The sequence below is a fragment of the Arvicola amphibius genome, chromosome 7 (assembly GCF_903992535.2).
Source record: "Arvicola amphibius chromosome 7, mArvAmp1.2, whole genome shotgun sequence".
Lineage (NCBI taxonomy): Eukaryota > Metazoa > Chordata > Mammalia > Rodentia > Cricetidae > Arvicola > Arvicola amphibius.
This window is the reverse complement of record NC_052053.1, coordinates 52,913,612-52,938,656: the sequence shown is the minus strand read 5'-3', so window position 1 is coordinate 52,938,656 and position 25,045 is coordinate 52,913,612. Positions and strand designations below refer to the sequence as shown.

The 25,045-nt window shown below is 48.0% G+C and overlaps 1 protein-coding gene across 1 annotated transcript in view; it reads left to right on the top strand.

Annotated features, from left to right (window-relative positions):
- The window catches only part of LOC119818482 (complement C5-like), a 98,715-nt gene extending 98,264 nt beyond the window's left edge, over positions 1 to 451 (top strand). Inside the window, exon 41 of the mRNA XM_038335894.1 lies at positions 92 to 451. Coding sequence (XP_038191822.1) covers positions 92 to 230 — 139 coding nt within the window. The 3' untranslated portion in view covers positions 231 to 451. The remainder of the gene's footprint in view (positions 1 to 91) is intronic.
- Positions 452 to 25,045: the final 24,594 nt, after the last annotated feature.

Below are 25,045 nucleotides of genomic sequence, written 5' to 3'. Positions count from 1 at the left end.
TCCCACATTTATACACTCATACACACACCACACGCACATGCCTCTGCCTGTGGCCACCATCACCAACCCTGTTTCCATTTTGCCTTAACAGGTACATCTACCCTCTGGACTCCTCCACCTGGATTGAATACTGGCCCACAGACACAAAGTGTCCATCATGTCCGGAGTTTGTAGCTAATCTGGAAGAGTTTGCTGAAGACATCTTTTTGAGCGGCTGTGAAAGCGCCTGAGGAAATTCTGCTGTGTCGCTTTCCCCTTGGACCACGTTGGTGGCGTTTTCTTCCCCCGGAAGCCATGCTTCCTTGGAAACTTATCCTAAAATTCCCTGCACTTTCTCTTTAGTAAGGCGCAAGTTGAAGTTATGACCTTTGTGAAATAACAGCCTTGTGGGGCCATGAAGACGGCCCCAAGGTCATAGGGCATCGGCACCAATAAAGAGAACCACACTGAATTCGGCGGTTGGGAGTGATTATTGGGACCAAAGAACATGCTGTTCAGAGACCCTGAAATGCAGCACCCTGTAAAAATAGCCTTTACTTGACAGGAAAACAGCAAGGGCGGAAACTGGCCACGAAAACTTGACCTTGCACTCAAGTGCATTAAAAACTGTCATTTCATGCTGGCTCAGCTTCAGGCACACAGAGAGAGGGGGACATGGCAATAGAGAACCTTGACCCCCGAAGGCCACACTCAGAGCCCTCAGCTCCTGGGAAGGCAGAAGAGTTGCTCACTGCTGGCTCCCCTCTGCAGCTCTCTGTGCCCCTGATAGGAAAGCCTCTGTTCTCCCACACACGCACACCTTCCTCCCTCTCTTGGCACATATCCATTTCCCCAGGAACTCACTCTTGCCAGTAATTGCTCTACCAGAAGGCAGACCCAAGTGCAAAAACCCAGTGAAGGGAAGCTAAGACCCTGGAGACTGTCATTCTGGCCCAGACTACTTTCTCTGGCGTCCTAAGTTTGTGCTTTATACACTGTGTGGAGCACGTTAGGTCTTGCAAAAGCATTCTCCTAGATATCTGCATTCTGTGTCTCAGGAAACGCTCCGAGTATATGGATGATCAATATTCACATTTTACAGCTGCCAAAATGGAGGCTCCAAAACATGAAGTAATTCCCCAGCCTAGTGTGAGGCAGAAGCAGAAATAAAAACCAAATAGTGTCCCAGGTCCACACCCCTGCACAGCCCACGGCTTGCCCTGGCTGATTTTCTAAAATGTAAGGAAAATATAACCAGAGTTTCTTAAGCATAGGCTATCTAGCCCCAGTGAGTTAACATAAGAAATGTGTAAATAGGTCAGTTGATGTCATGGTAAAAAGGACAAAAGGAATCTGCCTTCTACCAAGTCAATAAAACTATCTGAGGCCTCACAGCTTGTCTCATCAATAGCAGGGACTTTTCTACTTCTAGGAACTAAGGACTTCTTGGTGTCAAAGCCAGAAAGATGCCAAGCTGCACAGCATGTGACTAAGATGCCAAGTGAGAGTGGAGGGCATCCAGTGAAGCACATCTGCAGACGGCTCCCGCCTCTTCCTGCTGAACAAAAGGGGTGTGTGTGGGGGGGGTGTCTGCTTCCAAGACACAGTGTCCGAGCTATGGGTCTTCCAAGTGTGATGACAGATACGCCAGACCAGTGACCAGCTTAAGCCATAAATGCCACTGAATTGTTGATAGCCCTTCTGTCCTGTGCCTCCCGAGCACACCTCCTCCTCCCCTGTGCCTCCTGAGCACACCTCCTCCTGTCTGTGTCTCCCAAGCACACCTCCTCCTGCCTGTGTCTCCCGAGCACACCTCCTCCTGCCTGGGTCTCCCAAGCATACCTCCTCCTGCCTGTGTCTCCTGAGCACACCTTATTAATCACATTTTATGACACTCCAAAATAGGCCAAATCCTGACTCACCTCTCTTCCAAGGCACCTGTACACCTGCCAGGATTTTATCATATAGAATTGTGCAGCATGTTATCACCCTGAGTCCATTATGAGCTGTTCGTGGGCCCGATCTGCAACCACTCCATTCCCCTTTATTTCCAGGGCCTGGCACAAAGCCCAGAACTTGACAGGGATTCAGGAAGCTCTTGCTTGTGGGTTTCTTATTCACGATGAAGAACGTGAAGATCCAAGTTCTAGGATAGGTTTTGCCCCTCATTGGTAGATTAGGCTCCCTTAATCTCCCTGATAGACTGGAAAACAAGGGGTCTGAATATTCTAGTCACCTCTGTGGAAAGCACTAAGTTTATCTGATAATCTTATGATGAGAAACAGGAGACAAAGCCAAATGCATGTTTGCAATGCAGTGAGGTATATATGTCTGTCTGTAAATGTGAAGAGAAATGAAGGTGTCCAGAGCTTCCTAGAGATGGTTGTAGGGACCTGTAACATGAGGGCCTGCTTGTTGGGGTTTCTGTCCTGCCCAGTTCCCACAGCCAGTAAGTCCCAAAGAAAATCACACAGAGGTCTCCATAAGTTATAAACTGATTGGCCCATTAGCTCAGGCTTCTTACTAACTCTTAAAACTTATATAGCCCATTATTCTTATCTATGTTAGCCACATGGCTCGATACCTTTTTCAGCGGGGGCAGGTCACATTCTGCTTCTTCAGTGTCTGGACAGAACTGCAGAGGAATGGGCTTCCTCCTTCCCAGAATTCTCCTGTTCTCATTGACCCACCTCTACTTCCTGTCTGGTTGTCCTGCCTATACTTCCTGCCTGGCTACTGGCCAATCAACATTTATTTAAAACATAACTGACAGAATACAGAATTGTCCCACAGGGACCTGGAGAGGTGAAGAGGCAGGAGGTTCTGCAAAGCAGAGGGGAGACAGACAAGCAAGTCACCCCAGAGGATGACCAGAACATCCACAGTTTCCAGGTTAGAGCTCTACAAGAGGAGGTCCTGGGAAAACAGAAGTAGTATTGCCAATCCTGGCTTAGAATCTTTTGCCATAGGTGTGTCCAGAAGTAACTCTAAGGAAAAATATTAAGTAGAGGTTAGATTTTCTCAAGGAAAAGCCAATTTGACAGATTATCAGTTGAGATGTAAGAAGTTCATCTTAGGCTGGGGAGCTAGAGAAGTCAGGAAAGTCCAATTCCCAGAGTCTGTAAAAACTAGGAGTAATGGAACACACTGGTGACCCCAGTGCGGGGCAGGTGGGGACAGGTGGGTTTACAGGAACTCTCTGGACAACCACCCTCACCCATCTGATGAGTCTCTGACCTTGTCTTCCAAAGGAGGAGGCATGGAAGGGTGGATTCAATCTATAAGTATATTGCTTGCTCATCTTTGCCATGACTGGATTCAAGCCTCTGTAGACACATCAAGCATTCCAGGTCACATGGCCTCTGTGGCAGCTGCTCATTTCTCTAGTAATACAAATGCAGGTAGGAATAAAGAACAATGGGAATGGGTGTGAGTGCAGCAACCTGGATTTGACCCTCGATCAGCAGCATAGCCTTCCTTGGCCAGCAGGAGGCAGGGTGTGTGAGGCAGAAGCTGACCGGTAAGCTAATGTGCTAAGATAGTTCCTCTCAGAAACCAGCAGAAGATCATGTGAGACTCCAGATGGGCAGGACCAACTGAGGCTCACAAGGAGAGTGACGGTTTAGAAAGAGGGACTCTGAACAGACCACAGGTGTGCCAATGCACCGTCTCTCCACAGGAGGAGCCCACTGGAAGATTCCAGTCATGAATTTAAAGAGGGAACAGGCCAACCTGGGTTCTGGGACTTTCCCGGTCACATTCACACTCTCTTCTGCATCTAAAGCTATAGACCATGTGGTCAGCTCAACCACAAACACTTGTAATTGAGCAGAATTTGTTGACTTTGCCGAGGGAAAAAAACATAATGGGGCAGGGGGCGAGGGCATGAGCCTTCTTGGTAAGAGGGTGTTAGAAAAGACTCTGGGATTTGTGCTGTGGTAGATTATTTGGGGAGACTTCAAGGAAGCAGAGCTCTGCTCTGGGCTGGACATAGGGGAAACCCTATAAGAGGCATCTTGACTCTCTTACAGTTGGGAGGGAAGGAAGGAAGAAGGAAGAAAGGGAGGGAGGGAGGGAAGGAGGGAGGGAGGGAGGGAGGGAGGGAGAGAGGGAGGGAGGGAGGGAGGGAGGGAGGGAAAGAATAAAGAAAACCATTGGCTAGAAAAGGGAACGCAGTCATTTTTTGTGGTTTGTTCCTACTTTTTTCCTCTACTCAAACATGATCATAGAGGAGCTTTTCTCTTATCCTCATGCATTTTGCCTGGCCTTGACATTCTGTGGTGTGATACACAAAGAACACTCTTAGCTTGGCCTCAAGCACCACCCCAATTCCCCAGAAACCAAAGCCAACATCGATGTCAAGGGCCCTTTTCTCTCTCTCTCTCTCTCTCTCTCTCTCTCTCTCTCTCTCTCTCTCTCTCTCTCTCTCTCTCTCTCTCTCTCTCACACACACACACACACACACACACACACACACATGCATACTGTTTCAGAGACGCTCCTAAAAGTCCGTGCAGGGAACTCTGTTGTAGAATATTATTTTAAGGTGTGTTAACATTTGTTTATGCTGTGAAATATTTGTTTAAAGATGTAAAGGTGCATTGTTTTGTTTAACTCTGTGCAGCTGTGATTCTTTGCTTGCCAACAACACCTGATGGTCTAATAAAGAGATGAACGGCCAATAGTGAGGCAGGAGCAGGGATAGGCAGGCAGAGAGTATAAGGAGGAGAAACAAGAAGGGAGCAAGATAGAACAAGGAGATGAGGATTCCAGGGGACAGTCACCCAGCTACACAGCCACCCAGCCACCCAGCTACACAGCCACCCAGCTACACAGCCACCCAGCCACACAGCCACACAACCACACAGCTACACAGCCACCCAGCCACACAGACACACAACCACACAGCTACACAGCCACCCAGCCACACAGCTACACAACCACACAGCTACACAGCCACCCAGCCACACAGCCACACAACCACACAGCTACACAGCCACCCAGCTACACAGCCACCTAGCTACACAGCCACACAGCTACACAGCCACCCAGCCACACAGCTACACAACCACACAGCTACACAGCCACCCAGCCACACAGCCACACAACCACACAGCTACACAGCCACACAGCCGTCCAACCACACAGCCTCTCAGCTACACAACCACACAGCCACACAACCACACAGCCACACAGCCACCCAGCTACACAGCCACACAGCCATCCAGCTACACAGCCACACAACCACACAGCCATCCAGCTACACAGCCACACAACCACACAGCTACACAGCCACACAACCACACAGCCATCCAGCTACACAGCCACACAACCACACAGCCACACAGCCATCCAGCTACACAGCCACACAACCACACAGCTACACAGCCAGCCACAGAGTAAGAGTGAAATTACAATACAGAAGTAAGAAAAGGGAAAAGCCCAGTGGCAAAAGTTAGATGGGGTGATTTAAGAAAAGCTGGCTGCGAGTCAAGCAAAGGCTGAGCATTCCTAAGATAGAATAAGACAGAATAAGATAGAATAAGAAAGAATAAGATAGAATAAGTTAGAATAGCCGGGCGGTGGTGGCGCACGCCTTTAATCCCAGCACTCGGGAGGCAGAGGCAGGCGGATCTCTGTGAGTTCGAGACCAGCCTGGTCTACAAGAGCTAGTTCCAGGACAGGCTCCAAAGCCACAGAGAAACCCTGTCTCGAAAAACCAAAAAAAAAATAAAAATAAAAAAAAATAAAAAAAAAAGAATAAGTTAGAATAAGCCTCCACATGAGTGATTATTTAGGCACTGGGTGTCAGAGCCAAACGAGTTAAAGAGCAAAGAGTAAGGAGTAAAATAAAAGCCACCAACTAGAGACCACTCAGCAGGGAAAACCTGTCTCAAAAGCTGACTATTTAACAGCCAAATCTGAAGGTTCCTAAGGACACAAAACAACTCTGGGTTAACTTTCTGCGGACTTTTCCTACTCTCAAAACTCATTAAATGCAGATAGCATGACGGGAACACATTAACAGACACGTGATCTTTAAGTTTAATAGGAAGATGAATCGCTTCTTTACGGGGCTGGAGAGAGTTCAGTTGATAAGATTCTTGCCTTGCAAGCATGAGAACTGAGTTCGAGCCTCTAAACCTACGTTTTTTTAACCAGCTAGCTGGCATACGCTTCTAAGCCCAATGCTACTCAACAGGTAGGTCTTGGCGAGCTCTCTGAGCAGTCATCAGCCTAGACAGCTTGGTGAGTTTAAGGACAGCGAGAGACTCTGTCTCAAAAGTTTAAAAAGGTGGACACCACCAAAGGAAAGACATTTGAAGTTTTCTTCTGGCCTCCAATACAGGTGTTAACATGTGCATGAGCGCGCATGCGCGCGCCTGGAGCTTATGGTGCTGAGAAGTGGAAGGCCAGAACACACATCCAAGGCCTCTGACTGGGCCCACTGCTCTTCAACCATGCAGGCAAACAAAGTACAGAGAAATCATTCTGGGCCCCCTGTGCGAAGGCATGTTCATACAGCCAGAACTTTTCAAAGGTACCATAGAACTCTCTAGGTGGGACCAAGCTCCCAGCACTGGAGGTGACCAAGCAGAGTCAGGAATATTGCACGGGCAAGGAGGGGTCAGGCCTTGGTATTGTCCAGTGTCCTTGCACCTGTGAGAGACACTTAATAATGAGGAACATTTAACCTTCTTTAGCTCTCCATTCTCACAACTGAAAAACAGAAGTGTTAACAATTCCCAGTTGAAAGATTTCTGTAACAGACAACACTTACGAAATGGGCAGCAATAAAAGTGTCTCATGGTGGTTAGTGACTTGTCAACTTGACAGTGTGTCAGCTTAGACTGCAGGACTCTGAACAGACCTTAAGGGGTTTCTTTATTGGTTCAATGAGGTGGGAAGGGTCACCCTAAAGGTAGGTGGTACACCCCCAGGACAGGGTCCTGCACAGAATAAGAAGGAAAAGGTGAGCTAAGCACCCGTCTCTGTGTGTCCCTACTACAGGTGGACCAGCGGCCTTATGTTCCTGCCACCCCGTCCCCCTCACTGCTATGGGCTGCACCCTCAAAATCTGAGTCATGACAGTCTCCCTTCCTTCATGTGGCTTTCGTCGGGTGTTTTCCACAGCAGTTAAAAGGTAACCAATGTACTCCTGGTTCACTAGTAAAATGTTTCCTGGCATGCCACGGGTGACAAACTAAAGAAGCAAAAAACTTCCAGTAATAACTGTTAACATTCACCATTTTTCCAGAAGGCCTGTGATCAGCCCCTCCCCACTGCACCGGTAGCATAAGGAACCCAGGACTCCCCAACAGAATCAGAGTCACAGTGCCAGCTCTCCTCTCCTCTCCTCTGCTGGTGACAGACTTAGTAACAGAAAGGAGGAGGGGCTACTCTGCGGAAACGGTATGAAGAAGTGAGATACCGAACCATGAATCAGAAGAAGGGTCCCCACGAGCCCAGTACAAAGGAACCCCAATTCTACTGCTGCGTAACTTCTGCTTATCTGTGTAGTCCTGGGAAAGTCCTAGAACCACACCCATAAAGTGAAAGTGGCCTTCTCGGCCCTACCAGCTGCCAGCTGCAAAGATTAGAAACTGCTTATGTGACAGCCGGGTAGCAGTGACCATGGCTGGCTGCCCGGCTTCACCTCCTCTCTATACCTCCCTTCTCTTTTGCAAAAGACGTAATAGGTCTCTCCAGGCCACTTACAGATCTGCGTGGGGATGAACAGATCAAAGAGATGGGAAGGGCTGGGGAGACGGCTCAGCAATTAGGAGCACGGGCTACTCTTGCAGAGGACCTTAGCTCAATTCCAGCACCTACGTGGTGGCTCGGAACCATCTGTAACTCCAGTCCGGGGAAGCTGACACCCTCTTCTAACTTCAGTTGGTGCACATACGTGCTGACAAAACACTCATGCATAATAAATAAACAAATAAATAATAAAGCTTTAAAAAGAGAGTGAAGAGCATTTCGGCTGTAGAACAAAAACAAGCAGTCGGCCAGTCTTAGTTCCTTTACATGTTGCTGCTGTAAAATACCCGAGCAAAGCAGCTAGGGAGAAGAGTACACTGTGGCTCACAGTTCCAAAGAGGCACAGTCTGTCACAGTGGGGCAACATGGCAGCAGGAGAATGAGGTGGGCTGGTCAGGAAGCAGAAAGAGAACAGGAAGTGGGACTGAGCGACAAAACCTCAAGGCCCGCCCCCAGTGACCCGCTTCTTCCTGTAAGTCACCACTCCTCAAAGATCCCACCACCTTCCCAAACAACACTGCCTGGGAACCACAAGCACAGCCACGGGAGCCTGTAGGGGACACTTCACATTGAAACCGCCCACAGCATCTTCGTGCTGAGATAGTATAGAAACTGGACTATGCTTTTAAAATTTATAGGCCCAGAGATACAGCGTCTTCATTAGGGTTTCTATTGCTGTGAAGACAGCATGACCACTGCAACTCTTATAAAGGAAACCATTTAACTGGGGCCGTGTATTAGTCAGGGTTCTCCAGAGCCATGGAACGTGTAGAATGAATATGTATATCTATAGGAATTTACTAGAATGACTACAGGTTAGCTGTGAATGGAAAGTCCAAGAATCTAGTAGCTGATCAGTCCCACGAAGGTGGATGTCTCAGCTGGGCTTCTGCACGTGCTAGAATCCTGAAGAAGTAGGCGCAGAAAGTGTCTCCCACATTAAAAGTGTGCTCTCCCACCTTGAGATCTGGATCACAGACTGGCTTACAGTTCAGAGGTTCCGCCCATTATCATTATGGTGGGGAACATGGCAGTGTGCAGGCAGGCATGGTGCTGAAGAGGGAGCTGAGAGTTCTGCATCTGGATTGGCAGGCAGCAGGAAGAGAGAGACAGTGGACCTGGCTTGAGCACTTGAAACCTCAATGTCTACTCCCAGTGACACTCCAACAGGCCACACCTAATGGTATCACTCCCTGTGGGCCCATGGGGACATTTCCAACCAATCCCCCACAGATGGCTCTGTGCATAGAGTACTTGTCACACAAGCATGGGGACAGATCTCCAAATTGCATGAAAGTCAGTCAGACAGGTGGCCACCTGTACTCCGAGCAGAGACAGGCGATTCCCAGGGCTAGCTGTCTAGCTAGAATGGCTAGGACTTGATTTGAGTTTAATTAAGAGACCCTGCCTCACTAAATAAAAGAAAGCCACTGAGGAAGACACCAGCGTTAGCTTCATCAAGCCTCCACAGTCAGATACACACATGTGCATATGTATCCATAGTATACATGCATGAATGCTACACACAGATACACACAAACATGACGATTGGAGAAGTGCCACTATTTTAAAAATAATCTTCCACATCCCTGGTTTCCCTGATAGCTTTTCTCCCTTTAGTCGATGCAGCTGTGCCCTTGGCCTGTGCCCCTAAATCACATTCCCTGTCTGGCAGCAGGCATGTCACACAGCTCGCTAAGGGTACAGAGTCTAGGTTCTCACCAGACAGTCACTGGAAACCATATTTTCACAAGTTTCCAGGAATATTGTAGGGGCATCGAAGTTTAAGGAGATTGCTGGTTCTCCTTATGTGGGGCCCGACGGGGCTGCAACTTCTACCTCTCTGTAGTGCCATACACCAAGGATGCAGCAGGGACCATGGCAAACCCCGGGCTATTGTGTGGGTTAGGTTTTAACTGTCAACTTGGCACAACCTAGAATCTCCTGGGAAAAAACCCAACTGAGGAATTATCTAGATGGCGTGGCCTGTGGGCATGTCTGTGGGGAGTTGTCCTGATTGTTAATTGACAGAGGAAGATCCAGCCCCTCGTGGATGGCACCGTCCCCTAGGCAGAGCCCCAGCACTGTGTATGAGTGATGGAATCAAGGAAGCAGCATGGACACATCCGTGTGTCCTTCCTCTTGGCTGTGCATGTGATGCTTTAACTCTCTGCCTCCACTTCCTTACAATTATGGGCTGCAACCCGGAACTGTCTTCTAATAAGTCCCTTCCTCCCCTGAGTTATGTGTTCTCAGGGTATTGTATCAAAGCAACAGAAATGAAAGTAGATCAGCTTTCAGGGGCAATAGATACGGATGACCCAGTGGATGCGATGGAGCAGCTCTTGGCAGCCACGGTCCAGGGGAATGGTGTCCTGTGCAGAGGCCCGAGTACACACACAATGTGCACTCACAAAGTGACTACAGAGATGCTCACCTCCTCATGCACTGGCTAGAATAAACCAGCGCAGAGGAGGAGGGCCTCCTGTAGAGCCTCTTTGGTTCAAGGTCCTGAGCAAATCATGCTAGGAAGGGTTATCAGGAAGGTGAGGGACCATGTTCTACAAAAATGGGTAGGAAGATCCAAGAACAACGAGGCAGGCACAGGTCACCACCAACAGCTGGTGTGGCAGACCTGTTTGTACAGAAGGGTGCAGAGTTTTAAGGGAATGTCCCACCCACCCAACATAGATGCTTAGATCTAGACAGACCATGTCATAATTAAGGCCACCTCTCAGCCATCTATCATCCACCCCCAAAGGTCTTAAGCCCCCTTACCTTGTAGAGAACAGTGAATAAAATGTTCACTCATACTAATTGTTGTCTAATTAGCTTGTTTACCCAGCATGTACAAGCATGCGCACACCGGCCACTTGGTGAGAAGGGAGATGTCACTACCTTCGCAAGAAGTTGAGGGGACCCATGTGACCCAGGACTGTGTATCTAGAGAGCATCACAGAAGGCTGTGGCTCAGTGCTTCCCTGCACATCTTCCCGGAGAACTCCACAGGGATTCTCTTCTTTGACATTGCTGTTTTCAGGTGGCAAGAAAGGCCTGGGGAAGGAAGATGGTGGGGACGCTTGGGTTATCAATCTTGCTGACAGCTTCCCAGGGTCTTGGCTAGCCAGAGTCCAGCAGAGGCTGTGTGAGTACCCACATGGCCGGATTGTTAGCTAGCCAGAGTCCAGCAGAGGCTGTGTGAGTACCCACGTGGCAGGATTGTTAACTAGCCAGGGTCCAGCAGAAACTGTGTGAGTAACCACATGGCCAGACTGTTGGCTAGCCAGAGTCCAACACAGGCTGTGTGAGTACCCACGTGGCCCGATTGTCGGCTAGCCAGAGTCCAGCAGAGGCCGTGTGAGTATCCACGTGGCCGGATTGTTAGCTAGCCAGAGTCCAGCAGAGGCTGTGTGAGTACCCATGTGGCAGGATTGTCGGCTAGCCAGGGTCCAGCAGAAGCTGTGTGAGTACCCACACAGCTGGATTGTTGGCCACGTGTCTGGATTGTTGGCCACGTGTCCTCATTTGTTCTCTATTGCTGTGATAAACACCATAACCAAAAGCAAACTGCGGGGGAGGAAAGGGTTTATTTGGCTTACCCTCTCCCATCACAATCGGGGCTGGAACTCAAGCAAAAGCAGAGGCAGGAACCATGGAAGGGTGCTGCTTACTAGCCTGCTCCCCCTGGCTTGCTCAGCCTGCTTTCTTACATAGTGCAGGACCACCTGCCAAGGGGTGTCACTACCCACAGTGGACTGGGCATTCCCTACTGACTGCCCACAGGCCAATCTGATACAGACAACTGAGGCTCCCTCTTCAGGAGTGATCCCAGTTTGTGTCCAGTTGACATGCCATAAGCTAACAGTACACCATTGGCCGTCCTCCCCAGGATTCCGCCACCCCATTGTGGAGTGAAACCTCTTGCCGTCATTTTTACCTGGTACCCAAGTACAGCATTTGTCCTTCCCTTTAAGCAGTTTGTCCTGCCCTGTAGTTTGTCATCCCCGTAAGCCTCTTCAGGATGGGGTCTTGCCCAGTTCCTCTCTCTGTCCTGAGCACAGGATCTGCAGCAGGGCAGATATGAATTTTAGTCTGTGTCACTTAGCAGAACATCAGGTCAGGAACTGGTTGTCATAGAACTTTCTACACAAGCATGTGGTTGTGGAACTCCTCAACATGAAGACAGCGGGGCCCCCAGAAGAAGGGGGCCAGACGCCGGGTACCCAGCTGAGTTTGGTTCTGAGGGCTAAGTGGCTTAGACTAAGGCAAGCACATGCTCTTAGCTGTCAGATCAGCAGGACAGAAGCACACACCCCCAGTTAGAAGATTCATTTCACAGTGTGAAACAAACGTAATCCCTACATTAAGCAAATAAAACTCACTGCATATACTCGTGAATCCACATCTCCCCTCAATGCCTGTAAGAGCATTCAGAAGGAAGAAAGTTCTGTTTCTACCTTCTTTTGAAGTCTTGAATATCTTATGACTATTTCGATCAGCCTTTGGAAGTAGGAAGTTCTATGGTCATACACACCAGCAAATAATACTCAGTTTTCAGGCCCATACAAAAGGAAGATTCCAAGCTTGATTTGAAACACAATCTTTGTGTTCCTCCTGCTAAGGCCAGCTGCTAGTGGGTCCTGTAGCTGGAGGTTAAATCACAGCGGATGCTTTTGGCCTAAAGACCTCCCTTCTCACCTTTCTGCATTGACTTCCTTGCTGTTAATTATGGTGATAAATTTTAAATGTGTGACATGTAATTTACGATCCCAGCCTCTTCTGCCTGAGTTCCAACAGCAGTGTGTTCAGACTCTTCTGCTGCCCTGCCTGGGGCTAGAGAGATGGGTATGGAGGAGAGGTGGAGGCCAGCACAGAAGTCCTCCTTGACCAGAACTTTCTAAGATGGCTCCCGAGAGCTTTGATTGCGGTTGTGTGGGCTTGTCCGTGGGGTTTTCAGATTTCTCCCTATATCAATCTGTAAAACTTCTTGTCCTCACTTGAGCACTGCCCTAAATTGCATTGCTCACTTCTGGGACTCTCAGATCCACTGGCCAGTGTGTCAGGTAGACCTAAGAGGACTTCTCCTGTGTGTCTGACCAAGAACAGAGGGGGCTCAGATGAGAGCGGAGCCTTTTCCCTCTGTCTTCTTGTCTAAGTGGGTGTTCGCCTCCCAGCCTTTCCCTCCTATGAGAGAGTGTCCACCCAACCTCTACTCTTTAAACCACCATTGCCATGTTTAACTATGAGTAAACTCCAGAGAACTTCCCTTTCTTGACTTGAGAAGCATATTTGGTCTCTAGCTTTATTTAGCACAACTCCCAATTAACCTCAGTTTTCTGAGAGCCAATCATCTCAGGGCTCTTGGGACAGGATGAAAAAGCTGCACAAAGTACATGCACACTCATGCACACACACGTACACACAAACACAGGTGCATGCCTATATGGTGGAATTGGAGGTGACCCCAGTAGTTCCTCAGCCTGTTCTACCTACTACAGATCCTGTGAGCAGAGTGCAAGGCAGGGTAATTCCTGCCAGGGTCTGGAGAGAAGGCTGCGTAGACGTGACCTCTGAGTGGGTTTTAAAGAATGACCAGAACTGGCCATGTAAGCATGAAGAACTGAGTGAAATCTCTGGTACCCCTGTTACAAAGCGGGGTGTGGTGGAACGTGTTTGTAATCCCAGCTCTAGGAAGGTGGGTAGGAGAATTCATCCCTGGAGCTCACTGGCCAGCTAGCCTAGCCTAATATTCAAAACCCCAAGCTAGCCTCAAAGCCCAAGGTGGCTGGATACTGCAGAGAAACACCTGAGTTGACCCCTGGCCTGAATACACATGCAGGAAAACAGTCTGTCAGCTAAAAAAATGGCCAGGATTTAGCTGTGCTGAACTGAAGTCGTCCAGATGGGACTCATCAAAGGCAAAGGGAGACAGACAGTCTTTTATGTTTGTGTAAATGAGACAAGTGAGGACAAAGCCAGGTGGGACCAAAAGCAAACAGGGGAGAGTCTTAGGTTCCTTCCTACCTGAGGTGAGAAGTTTGCAGACTTCTGAGCAGGACAGAGGGCAGGAGGCCAGGGAGAGCAGCAACTATCTCTCCCTGAAACACGGTCTGCATTTCTTTGCACCGTTAACCAGGACCCATTAAAATTGAAAACAACCCCCAAACCTCCCGAGACCTGCTTTCTTTTCAGGACAGCTGCAAAGTGGAATTGAGTATCTATAAAGACGTCTAGATCTGATACCTCCGCTCCTTAAGGGGCCTTGGTACCCCTGCTGGTTCTAGAACCTGACCCAGCTGAAGCCCTGGCTCCAAGAGCTGATGTGGGGGACCCCACCATGGCTGGAAACACCACCTCCCTGCAAAGTCACTCTCAAGGGACTTCCATTTCTGAGATGGAGCACTGTGGTGTACTTTATCTCAGACTCCACTCTGGACTCCACAGAATTCAGACCTGGAGCCAAATGGGGAAACCCAAGAGACAAGAAGACAGGGGGCTGGCTTCAGACTCCAGGATTCTCCCTTCCCTCTCCCACCTTGAGGCCTTTCGATCTTAATCTCTAAAGTGGAAACAAAGCTGCCTACCTCAAGAAGCCACTTGAGAAGAAGGTGAAAATGGCAGCCTTTGCAGGTATAATTAGCAGTGGGCAGGTACCCAGAAGCATCCCCAACCCCTCTCTGTCTCTCTGTGACTCAGTCTGCTCACCATCACACATGATGGGCACTGAAGAACAAGGCTGAATTAGGTGATGTCCCCAAACTCCTGACATCAGCCCCACTCAGGGCCCCTAGGAGAAGTAGAGGACTTTTAGTCAGAACTCTTGAGAGTTATTTCTTCTTTTATTTTCTTCTTTTATGTTTTACTTTTAAATACACACATACACAAGCCCACCTACTAGTAGCACACATCGGCACACACTTAGATGAGCACATATATGCCAGCATCACCCCTTCTCAGCAACTGTCCGACTTGGTTTCCCCCATTTGATTACACACTCCATTCTGAGAGAGATGCACTCCTTCCCCTCTGCAAGAGCCCACTAGGTGGGGAGGATGGTGCCCGGCAGAGGGCGCTCCAAGTGTAACCTCCAGGCCAAGGTCCTAATTCCTAGTGGAAAGAAATAGAAAGATTCCAGGTTTATGAAAACCCGACTTTGAAAAATAAAACTGCTGATTTGTCTCCTGGGTTAGAGAAAAAGAACACCACAGCCATCAAGATTTCTAGGAAACGCTTGGTGAAGGCTGGCAAGGCTGGCGGAGGCTGGCAGGAAGAACTTGGCATAACCCAGCCTAGGCTCTATTGCCCTAGGAAGTGAGAGATGAGGGTGTGCACACATTCTTGGGCATAACGAGCCGTGTGTGTTTATGTGTGCCATGTCTGGACATGTGTTTGTGTGAACCGTGGCTACAATCCCACACATTATTCATTGAATGATTTCTATGTTCTGCTGGAAACAATAATCAAATAAAATATAATCTCTAAACTCATGGGGGTTTAGCAAACTATGAGGCAGTCTCAGTGTGGGTGTCCGGGAAGAATCTTGAGTGGTACTGACCGACCCTGGCTTTGCCTGTGTTCTAATCCAGCCACCCACTGACTGACCTTGGCCATTTCCTTGACATTCACTCTTCTTAGATGAGAAATGTCCATATTAAGGCCGTATCCTGGGAGAGAGCATGCATGTGTCAATTTTCAGTGTGTTGTGGTCCGAGGCACCGAATCAATCCAAGATGACACAAGAGGTTGCAGCAAGGCAAGATTTAATGCAGAGCAGCACAGGAGATTCAATGCAGAGCAGCACAGGAGAAGGGAAGAGGAGGGAGCTGATGGATCAGGGCTGCAGAACAGACTCAGAGCTTAGCTAAACTGTGACCCCGAATGCCAGTTGAAGCAAATATTATAAAAATTATATTATTACAAAAATTATAAACATTTGTTGCCAAGTTACAGTTACAATTTTCATCAATCAGGATATAGAAATTGGGACTTCATTGAATGCTCCAAGATTGTCAATCGATACACAATGTGAGCCTTTCAGTTGAACCAATCAGATTCATTTGTTCTTTCTGTTGTTAGGGACAGACATAATGTTTCTAGAGAAGTAGAGATGCATAATGACTTTGTGTGTGGTTTAAGGAGGAGGTAGGTCAGCTATTGGAAAGTTCTCAGCTCCCCTAAGGCTTGGGAATCTGAACTTTGTTTTACCATACTGTTAATGTGGAGTCTGCAGTCAAAAATGGCAGTACTTTAGACAAGATGCTTTGCCTGCTTCCCTCAGTGTGGGCCCTGTCATGTAAGCACATCTGGGCACACACAGAGAATGAGCGCATCCTGGGTGAGTGGCATGTCACCATATTCACACCTTCAGTCAGGACATGTTTATGGGAATGCCAGGCTACGCCAGAGGCCACACACAGGAGCCCACAAAAAAGAAGTATAGACAGTCTCATGTGGTTTGAGGGGGGCTTTGTTTTTATGGTTGTTTGTTTTGTTTTGGCTTTTCTTATGGTGTTTTTTATTATTTTTATTGTGCTATATATTTTTCTCCACTCCTCTCCCTTCCTCCCCTCTCCTCTTTTACCTTCCCCTCCCCTCCTCCCCTTCCCCTTCTACCCCCTTCCTCCATTCTCCCCTTCTACCCTCTCCCTCCCTTCTCCCATCCCCTTTCTACCCTCTCCCATAATCTCCACGCTCCCAATTTACTCAGAATATCTTGTCTTTTTCTACTTCCCATATAGATTAGATTATGGTGTGTTTTTGAAATCAAGATATTTCACAGAAAACTCGAGATTTCCAGTTTCCTTCAGAGTCTTCTGCAGACATGAGCATGTGTATGCCTGCATGCCACAGCTTCTGCTGCTCAATAGATGTGTCCTTCCCAGGGGCACTCTCGATGCTGGCTGGTTTCCAGGGGAGTCCTTGGATGGGATCCAAGGCAGCTCAGGAGTGCTTGTGTGCAGACATGTTCTCTGGGAAGAAGCAGGACAGGACCAGGAGCTAGCTTCCCCATAAGCTCTGATCCCAACAGAGTCCAGAGAGCAGCTGCCTGCCCTCTTTGGAGATCTAAGACTGTGAATCAGACACTAATTACAGAGAGTAGTAACTGAGGGCCCAGGGACTCTGCTGGTAAAATGCTTGCCGTGGTAGCAGGAGGACTTAAGTTTGGATCCCCACGACCCACATAAAGAGCTGAGCACAATCGCACACATCTCTGATGTTGGCGCTGGGAAATGGAGACAGTGGCTCCCTGGGGCATGCTGACCACATAGACAAATTAGTGATCTCAGGTTCAGTGAGAGATCTCGTCTCAAAATAAATGAGACAAAGAGTGATTTCTGCCTCACCACAACCAGCCTCAGGCCTTCTCAGGCTCTTGTGCACTCCCACACACATACATGCACATAAGGACATATGTACACCAAGCATGTACACAACACATACACACAAAAAAGATTACAGGAATAGGTCTGAAATAGGGTAGACAATGGTCTCCTCAGAAAGCATTTAGTGCTCTTTTAAAAACAAGTCTGTTAAATACGTTTTGAAAGCCCGCAAATGAGACATACAAGAACGATGTTTTCCTAGTGTCCCTGGATCCTCTCAGGATGACAAATCCATCCCTATTGATAAATATTAACTGAGCCCCCACTGCATGGAAGAGGTAGGCTCAGGGGTATCCAGGAGCATTCAGAGATATATCTGTCCTGCTGAGGGGGTGTGCAGGAGCATCCAGAGACATCTCTGTCCTGCTGGGGGGGGGGGGGTCCAGGAGCATCCAGAGACATCTCTATCCTGCTCAGGAGGTGTCCAGCAGCATCCAGAGACATCTCTGTCCTGCCCCCTTTGCCCACAGGAAACTGCTTGAAAGAGAGACAGATTGTCATCTAAGCAGGAATGAACGCAGCACCAAAGCCGTAGGGTATTATTACAGAGATGCTCTGGATAAAAGACAATAGAAGACACAAGAAGAGGCATCTGGCCCTTGGACAGACCATGCAAGCTGGGTTTTCTCTCTGGGATTCTTTGTGTAGGCAAGGAAGTCAGAAAGGTTGAGCAAACAGCAGCCCCACTTTTACAACCCAATTGGCCCCTGGTTTTGGATTCTTTTAAGAGTAAAGGCTGTTGCCCTGCTCCTCAATCTGTTACTCCCAGCCTGCATTCCTGCACCCAAGTCTTGGCTCATGCTGGGAATTCATCTAGCTTGAGCCATGAGAGGAATCCATCAGAGAAAGGTTTGCACATAGCTTCCCTAAAAAGAAAAAAATATAAACTTTTTTAAGTCTATGGTTCAAAAAAGCTAGGCCTTTAAGTAGAACCTTCTAGCATTTTCTTACCTGGTACCACTGCAAGCCCAAATATGTAGAGCAAACCCCTAAACTGGTGGGCTGTACCCCTTCCCCAGTAGCAGAATTTGAATAATGAAGAATATAATGAAAAACTTCTCCCACTCTTTGAGGGGACACAGTCAAGGACGGGAGAGCCCTCCCCCATTCCTGCAGGGCAAGTAGAAGCTGCAGGCCCAGTTTCTGAGAAACAGCCCTCCTCACACCTTGTGTGATTCTTGATAGAGTGGCTCTAGAGTTAACTAAAACTGGGTGGTTTTAGGTAACAGGCTCATTTGAGGTGGGAAGACCCACCTTTAATCTGGGCCACATGGAAGAAAGAAGCAATCGCCCTCTCCTCTCTCTCTCTCTCTCTCTCTCTCTCTCTCTCTCTCTCTCTCTCTCTCTCTCTCTCTCTCTCTCTCTGCCTGCTTGCTCTTGCCCTTGCTAGCAAGTCCATGCCTTTACTTACATTAGAGCCCACTTCTCCAGGATTCCAGTGTACACGGAAGACCAGCTGAGACACCTGGACTTGTGAACTAAACCACCATTGGATTCTCGGACTTTCCATTGGTAGACAGCCATTGTTAAACTAGCTGAACCACAGCCTGTGAGACACATTAATAAATCCCCTTTCTCTCTAAACAGAATCATCCTACCAGTTCTGTTACTCTGCATCATGGTTCTCAACCTTCCTAAAGCTGCAACCTTTAATACAGGTCCTCCTTTGAATACAGTTTTATGGTGGTGACCCCAACCATAAAATTATTCTCATTGCTACTTCATAGCAGTAATTTTGCTATGTTATTAGTTGTAATGTAAATATCTATGTTTCCCGATGGTCTTAGGTGACCCCTCTGAAAGGGTCAGTTGACTCCCAAGAGGATCGCAACCCACAGGTTGAAAACCAATGATCTAAAGAATCCTGATTAACACATCTTGTTTTCTTCCCCCAGGACATTCAGGCTTCACCATTGGTTTCAAATGTAGTAGCCAAGAGCCAGGAAAGACACGCCTGCAGCTAGTGTGGAGCAGTAATTAGGAGGCCCCTGCACCCTTCCCACCCATGGGGCAGAGCCTTAATTTCCACAGTCCACGAATGGGTTGACATGCAGCAAAAACAAACTCCTAGAACCAGGCACATGGTGGCCCGAGAAGGCAAAGAGAAGTGGGTTAGGATAACAGCCTTCCACACTGTGGGCATCTCAGGGTTGTCCTTAGCTATCATCAAGTTTGCCCCTGAACCTGCCATCTGCTTCTGAGAGCCATTGGCCTTCCTGTGACATCCACAGTGACTTCAGAGTGCCCAGCCAACAGCCATCTGGGAAGACCCGGGAGCCATGGCTTAGAATGCAGAGGACTTCCGTAGTCTCTGGGCATTTGAAACTCAGTCTGGACCTGTAGTGATGGGAAAGTCACTGAACACAGACTGCCTTCGACAGACCCAGACTTCTTGTTTAAGTGTGTACTAGAACATTATTTCTAACTTTACAACCCCCAAGGGCGAGGTCAAAGGTAGACAATGTTTTCTGATGATAATTACATCATCCTTAACTGTTGTTTCCTGAAGTAAAATATTTACTTTTGTCTGTGTATGCACAAATGCACACATACGTGCACACACGTGCACACATGCCACAGTGGCAAACGTGAAGGTCAGGCAGCATCTTGTTCAAACTGGTCCTCATTTTCTACAATGTAGATCCCAGGGATCACACCCAGTTTGTCAGGCTTGGCAGCAAGTCTTTGCCCACGTAACCATCTCACTGGCCCTGAAGTAGACCTTTCCTAAGCAGTCTTGTTAGCACTCACTGATGGAAGATAGGTGCACTGGTGTCTAGGAATGGGTGACAACAGCAGCCCCCTCGAGACTGCGCTGGGCTTCATTCCATGCACCCGTAAACACCAGTTGGTATCATTTGATGTGCCCATCTATTCTGCTGAAACAGAAAAGGGGAAAAGCCTGCAAAGTGGAATATTTTTAATTCCAGTTGTGTATAGCAAAAACAAGGAGAACATTTTAACTATCACTTAAGCAGACATGCACATAACATGCTGTAGTTTAGTTTTTCTTAACTCGTGGGGTGTTTCTCTGACTTGCTGTGAATAGCAGCTGTACGTGAACCCCAAGACCCTGCCTTTGCACTGCAGGACCAGGCACTTGCTCGGCTAACTTGCTGTTGCTGGTGGCTTGCGCTCATCTGTTTGCTCAAATGTCCCCGGTCATGAGTCAGAAGTCAGCAGAGATTGAGCTGGCAGTGACAGAAAAGCAAATTCCATAAGTGTCTTTTCCGAGCTCGAGCCTTGGTGGCGAGCAGAGGGCAGGAGTACACGGAGGGGGGGAGGGTTTTGGTTCTGTTCGGGAAAGGCAATGAGGTGCACTCCGACCATGCTTCCTAAGAGGGTGAGCAAGTGGGACCATATCAGACGGCTGTGTTCAGTGGATTCATTCACTTCGTCCTGCACATAGTCTGGGAGGCAGCCACCAGGGCACCAGGACTTATCTGTGTGACCTTTATCTCTGACCCTATGGAGCCGTGTCTGCCCCAGTGTCAGACTCTCAGAAGCATCCTGTGATGTAGAACTGTGAGTCCCAAGGACTCAAGGTCAGAAGCTTGATAAGGAATCTCAAGAGTTTAGAAACTGAAGAATAGGCTAGTGTATTAGATGGAGACATGGAGTCAGGTGGCCCCACAGGTCCCAAGTGCCCACCCCCTCGGTGATGTCATCACGCAAAGCACCACAGAAGTATAGTTTCCATCCTGTAACTTTGCCATTGACAACTGAGGAAACTGAGGCACAGAGCAGGAGAACAATATCAAATATGATCCCAGCTTTGTCTGGAATCATAGTAGAAAAAAAAGCACACATATCTAGAAGTGAATGCTGACCCTTCCCAAGTTGCCAGTCACTGGCTGCTTGACCTGAGTCTAATTCTCTACCCTGAGACCCCTGTTTCCTCACCTGGGGACGAAACACTCATTTACTCCTCAATTTTTGTAATATCCTAGAAGCTACACAAAGAAATGAACATGTTACATTCAGAGCCATGACTGGCATTAAAGGGAGCCACTTATTCTTGTGGTTACTACTTTAACCACAACCACAGACCCCAGTGCTCCAGGCTGGAGTGGAAGTCTAGCAACGCTGGTGACTTCTGTAGCAACTCAGTCATGAACTCTTGGACGCACGTGAAGGGTGTTGGAAGGAGAGTCGGGAAGGGTAAACGGCAGGGCTGCAGAGGCAGGCCAGCTGCAGAGAAACTCTTTCCACAGCCGAACCTCCTCATGCACGTTTCCAGACGTGTTTCAGCCCAAGACCAAGATGGGGACAAAGGGAGCAGCCCCCACCCATAGGCTGTTGGCTGCTGCTGGCCGCCTGTCCTGTTTAGAGTCGCTCTCCCCCACATTTGCTTTGTGTGCCCGGGCTCCTTTTGAGGACATATGAAAACAAGGTCTTGTAGACGATAAAGTTTGAAAAATCAAGTTTTATGATTTTTCACCAGGAATTTCTTTTAGGCCACCAACCTGCTCCCAAATCCTGACACAGAGACTTATTATTAGTTTTGAATGCTTGGCCTAGCTTAGGCACGTTTCTGACTAGCTCCTTCAACTTAAAGTAACCTGTTTCTCTTTGTCTACCTTTGCCTCGGGACTTATTTCCTTTCTTACTTCTGTATATATTACTTTCTCTGCTTCTCCGCTTGTGGCTGACATCTCCCTCCTTCTCTCATTCCTCCTTGTACTTCTTGGCCTAGATCTCTCCTCCTATTTATTCTGATGGAGGAGAGTTATCTGTCTATGTTTCTTTCATTGGTTAATTAATAAAGAAAACTGCCTTGGCCCTTTAAGAACAGAAAATTAGGTAGGTGGAGTAGACAGAACAGAATGGTGGGAACAAGGAAGTAGAGTTGGAGAGACACTTCAGGCAGTGACCATAGTGAGTCTCCATGCTGCTCCTCTCCGAGATGGACGCAGGTTAAGATCTCTCCTGGTAAGCCACACCTCGTGGTGCTACCCAGATTACTAAATATGGGTTAAAGGAAGATGTGAGAATTAGCCAATAAGAGGCTGAAACTATGGGCCAGGCAGTGTTTTAAAAGAATACAGTTTCCGTGTAATTATTTCGGGTGTAAAGTTAGCCGGCAGCCGGGTGGCAGGACGCAGCCCCGCCGCTTCACACTACATTATTCTCTCTCCCTGGCAGCCCTGCCAACCCTTTCTCCTACCTCACTATTAGCTGTCTAGCTCTTTATTAGATCAATCAGGTGCCTTCGGCAGGCAAGATGTAACAGATGCAACACATCTTTACATCATTAAACAAATACAACAAAAACAAATTTTACATAGTTAAAGTAACATTTACACAGTTAAAGTAATAGTATTTACACCGTTAGAGTAATATCTCACAGCAAAAACAAGTGTAATACATCTTACCTAGTTAAAACAACATTCTACAACACTAAGGTCATCTTCTGCCTTAAAAAAAATTCTAGCCAGACAGTAATGGCATATGCTTTTAATCCCAGCACTCAGGAGGCAGAGACAGGCAGATTTCTGAGTTCAAGGCCAATCTGGTATACAAGAGCGAGTTCCAAAACAACCAGGGCTACACAGAGAAACTCTGTTTGGAAAAGCAAAACAAATTCTATAAACTAGAGTTGGAAAGATAGTTCAGTCAGTAAAGTACTTGCCACACAGACTTCAGTACCTAAATCCAATCCCCTGAAGTCACGCCAGAAACACCCAGTATGGTGCTGTGTACTTGTTTTCTAGAGCTGGAGTCAGGGAGAAGGCAGATCCCTGGAGCCTGCTTCCAGCCAGCCTAGCTTAGCCTTCCAGCCCCCAGGGCCCAGTGAGAGATCCTGCTCTATAAAACAAGATGAAAAGCACCTGGGGGACAAAACCCAAAGCTGACCTCTGCCCCCCCCCACACACACACACCGGCACCCACATACAGCGAGGGACATCAAACTTTTTATAAGCTATTACATCTTGCTTTGCTTCTTAAGAGTTTATTTCTTTTCTCCTCCCTTCACAGAAAACAGCTACTGTGCTGGCCGAGAGAAAGAAAACAAAACAGAAGACTCTGAAATTGCCAGCTCAGCACTCATGGCTGAGTGTCTACCCAGATTTGAGCGGGAAGAGGGATGACGACATAGAGCTTTTCGTCCCAGCCCTAAGCAGCTGGGGACTCCTCAGTTTTCACCAGCTTCCTGCTCTGCACCCTAGGATTAGGCCATTGACCTTACTCTAACAGGCCAGACACTTAAGTGTTTCTAGGGGACTCATTTGTGTTCTATACTCCTGGATGCACAGTGTTAATTACACCCTGTTAATTACCCAGAATTCCATCCAGTCCTGACTCCTTTGCAGGAGCCACACACTGTATAAAAGCTGTAGGACCAGACAGTCCCCTTCAGTGTCAAAGGTCTGACTGCTGGGGAACTGAGACAGACCGAAACCTTTGTGGTGGGTGCCTCTGAGATCCCAAGGAACAGGTGTGGGTGAGAAGGACATGGGTGGAGGCACACACAATCACTTGCTTCTCTAAAAAATCACGGATCACCTAGAACTTCTGATTCCCACCCCACCCCCCATTTGTGGATGCGAGGATACAGGTGTTTGCCTCCATGCCCAGTTTCCTGTGGTGCTGGGGAGCAAACCCAGGTCCCCCTGTAGTCAGCTATGCCACAGCCCTCAGCCTGAGTCTGCTTCCTTGATCCTCCTTCACAGCCCTGCCACAGACCACCAGATCCGAGCGAGCGCAAGGCCCGGGAGATGATTCCTCTTCTGAAATTTCTTAGAAGAATGAAGCAAGTGCCCTGGGCAGAGGGGGGCGGCCTCCAAAAGGCTTATTTCCTTTCTGAAGCAGAAGTTCTGCTCCCTGGCTGTTCCCTGGGCACTTAGTGGTTTGTAGGTGATGCCCCCTCTATTTCAAGAGCCCCCAAAATTAAGCAGGGTGGCTACAGATGAGATTTTGGTACTTTCCAAAATTAAACTATTTCCCTTGGTAAATTTCCAGCTTATGAACTCACTAATCTGAAAACAGGATGTGGCGTGCAGTGTGAGATCAGACTGCCTGCTCTTTTCTCTTTACCCTGGGGCAGAAAGGAAGAGGGGGTGGGAGAGAGGTGGGACCAAAGAGTGACTCTTTCAGGGCCCAGGACCTTGAGACATGTCACCACTTCACCAGGAGCACTTGAGAATGGATGACTTTGAACACCAGGAAGGGACACAGGGAGCTCGTAGAATTCTTTACTATTAGAATTGAAAGGCCCAAGCTAAGCTGAGTGGTATATGCCTGGGATCCCAGCCCTTGAGAAACCGAGGCAGGACGGTCACTAATTCTAAACCAGCCTGTACTGTATGGCAAGACCCTGCCTCAAAACAAATTAAAAGCAGAAGAATGGAAAGCCTCAGAGACCACCTCTGACCATGCTTACACAGATCATGGAGATCATGTTTGGAGGGAGCAGGTTCCTGAGACACAACACTTGTCTTCAGGCAGACATTTCCCCTTCCAAGTTGAACCCCAAAAAGTCTTTATTCCACCAGCCAGCCAGATGCCAATTCCAGTCCTGCGGGATCACCTGACTGCTAGAAACATGAAGCTAGAGTGGGGAAAAAAGACACACCTCCACGTCCAGAACAAAACCCAGCAAGGCGACTCACACCCGTAATTTTTGCACTAGGAAAGCTGAGGCAGGAGGATGGCTTAAAAGTTTGGAATCAGCAGGGCTACAACACAGCACGTCCTTGTCACAAATAAATAAATAAATACTCCAATTAGAAGTCAAAACCAAATTAATGAGATGGAGAACCACTAGCCATCAGAACAGGACCATTAGACACCTGAGTACAGAAGGTGCCCTTGTAAGATTTCTGTTCACAAAAACACAAGTCGGGTTTTTTTGCTTATTTGTTTTGTTTTTATCTTTTAAACCATACTTGTATCCTAACACTAAGTTCCCCAACTCT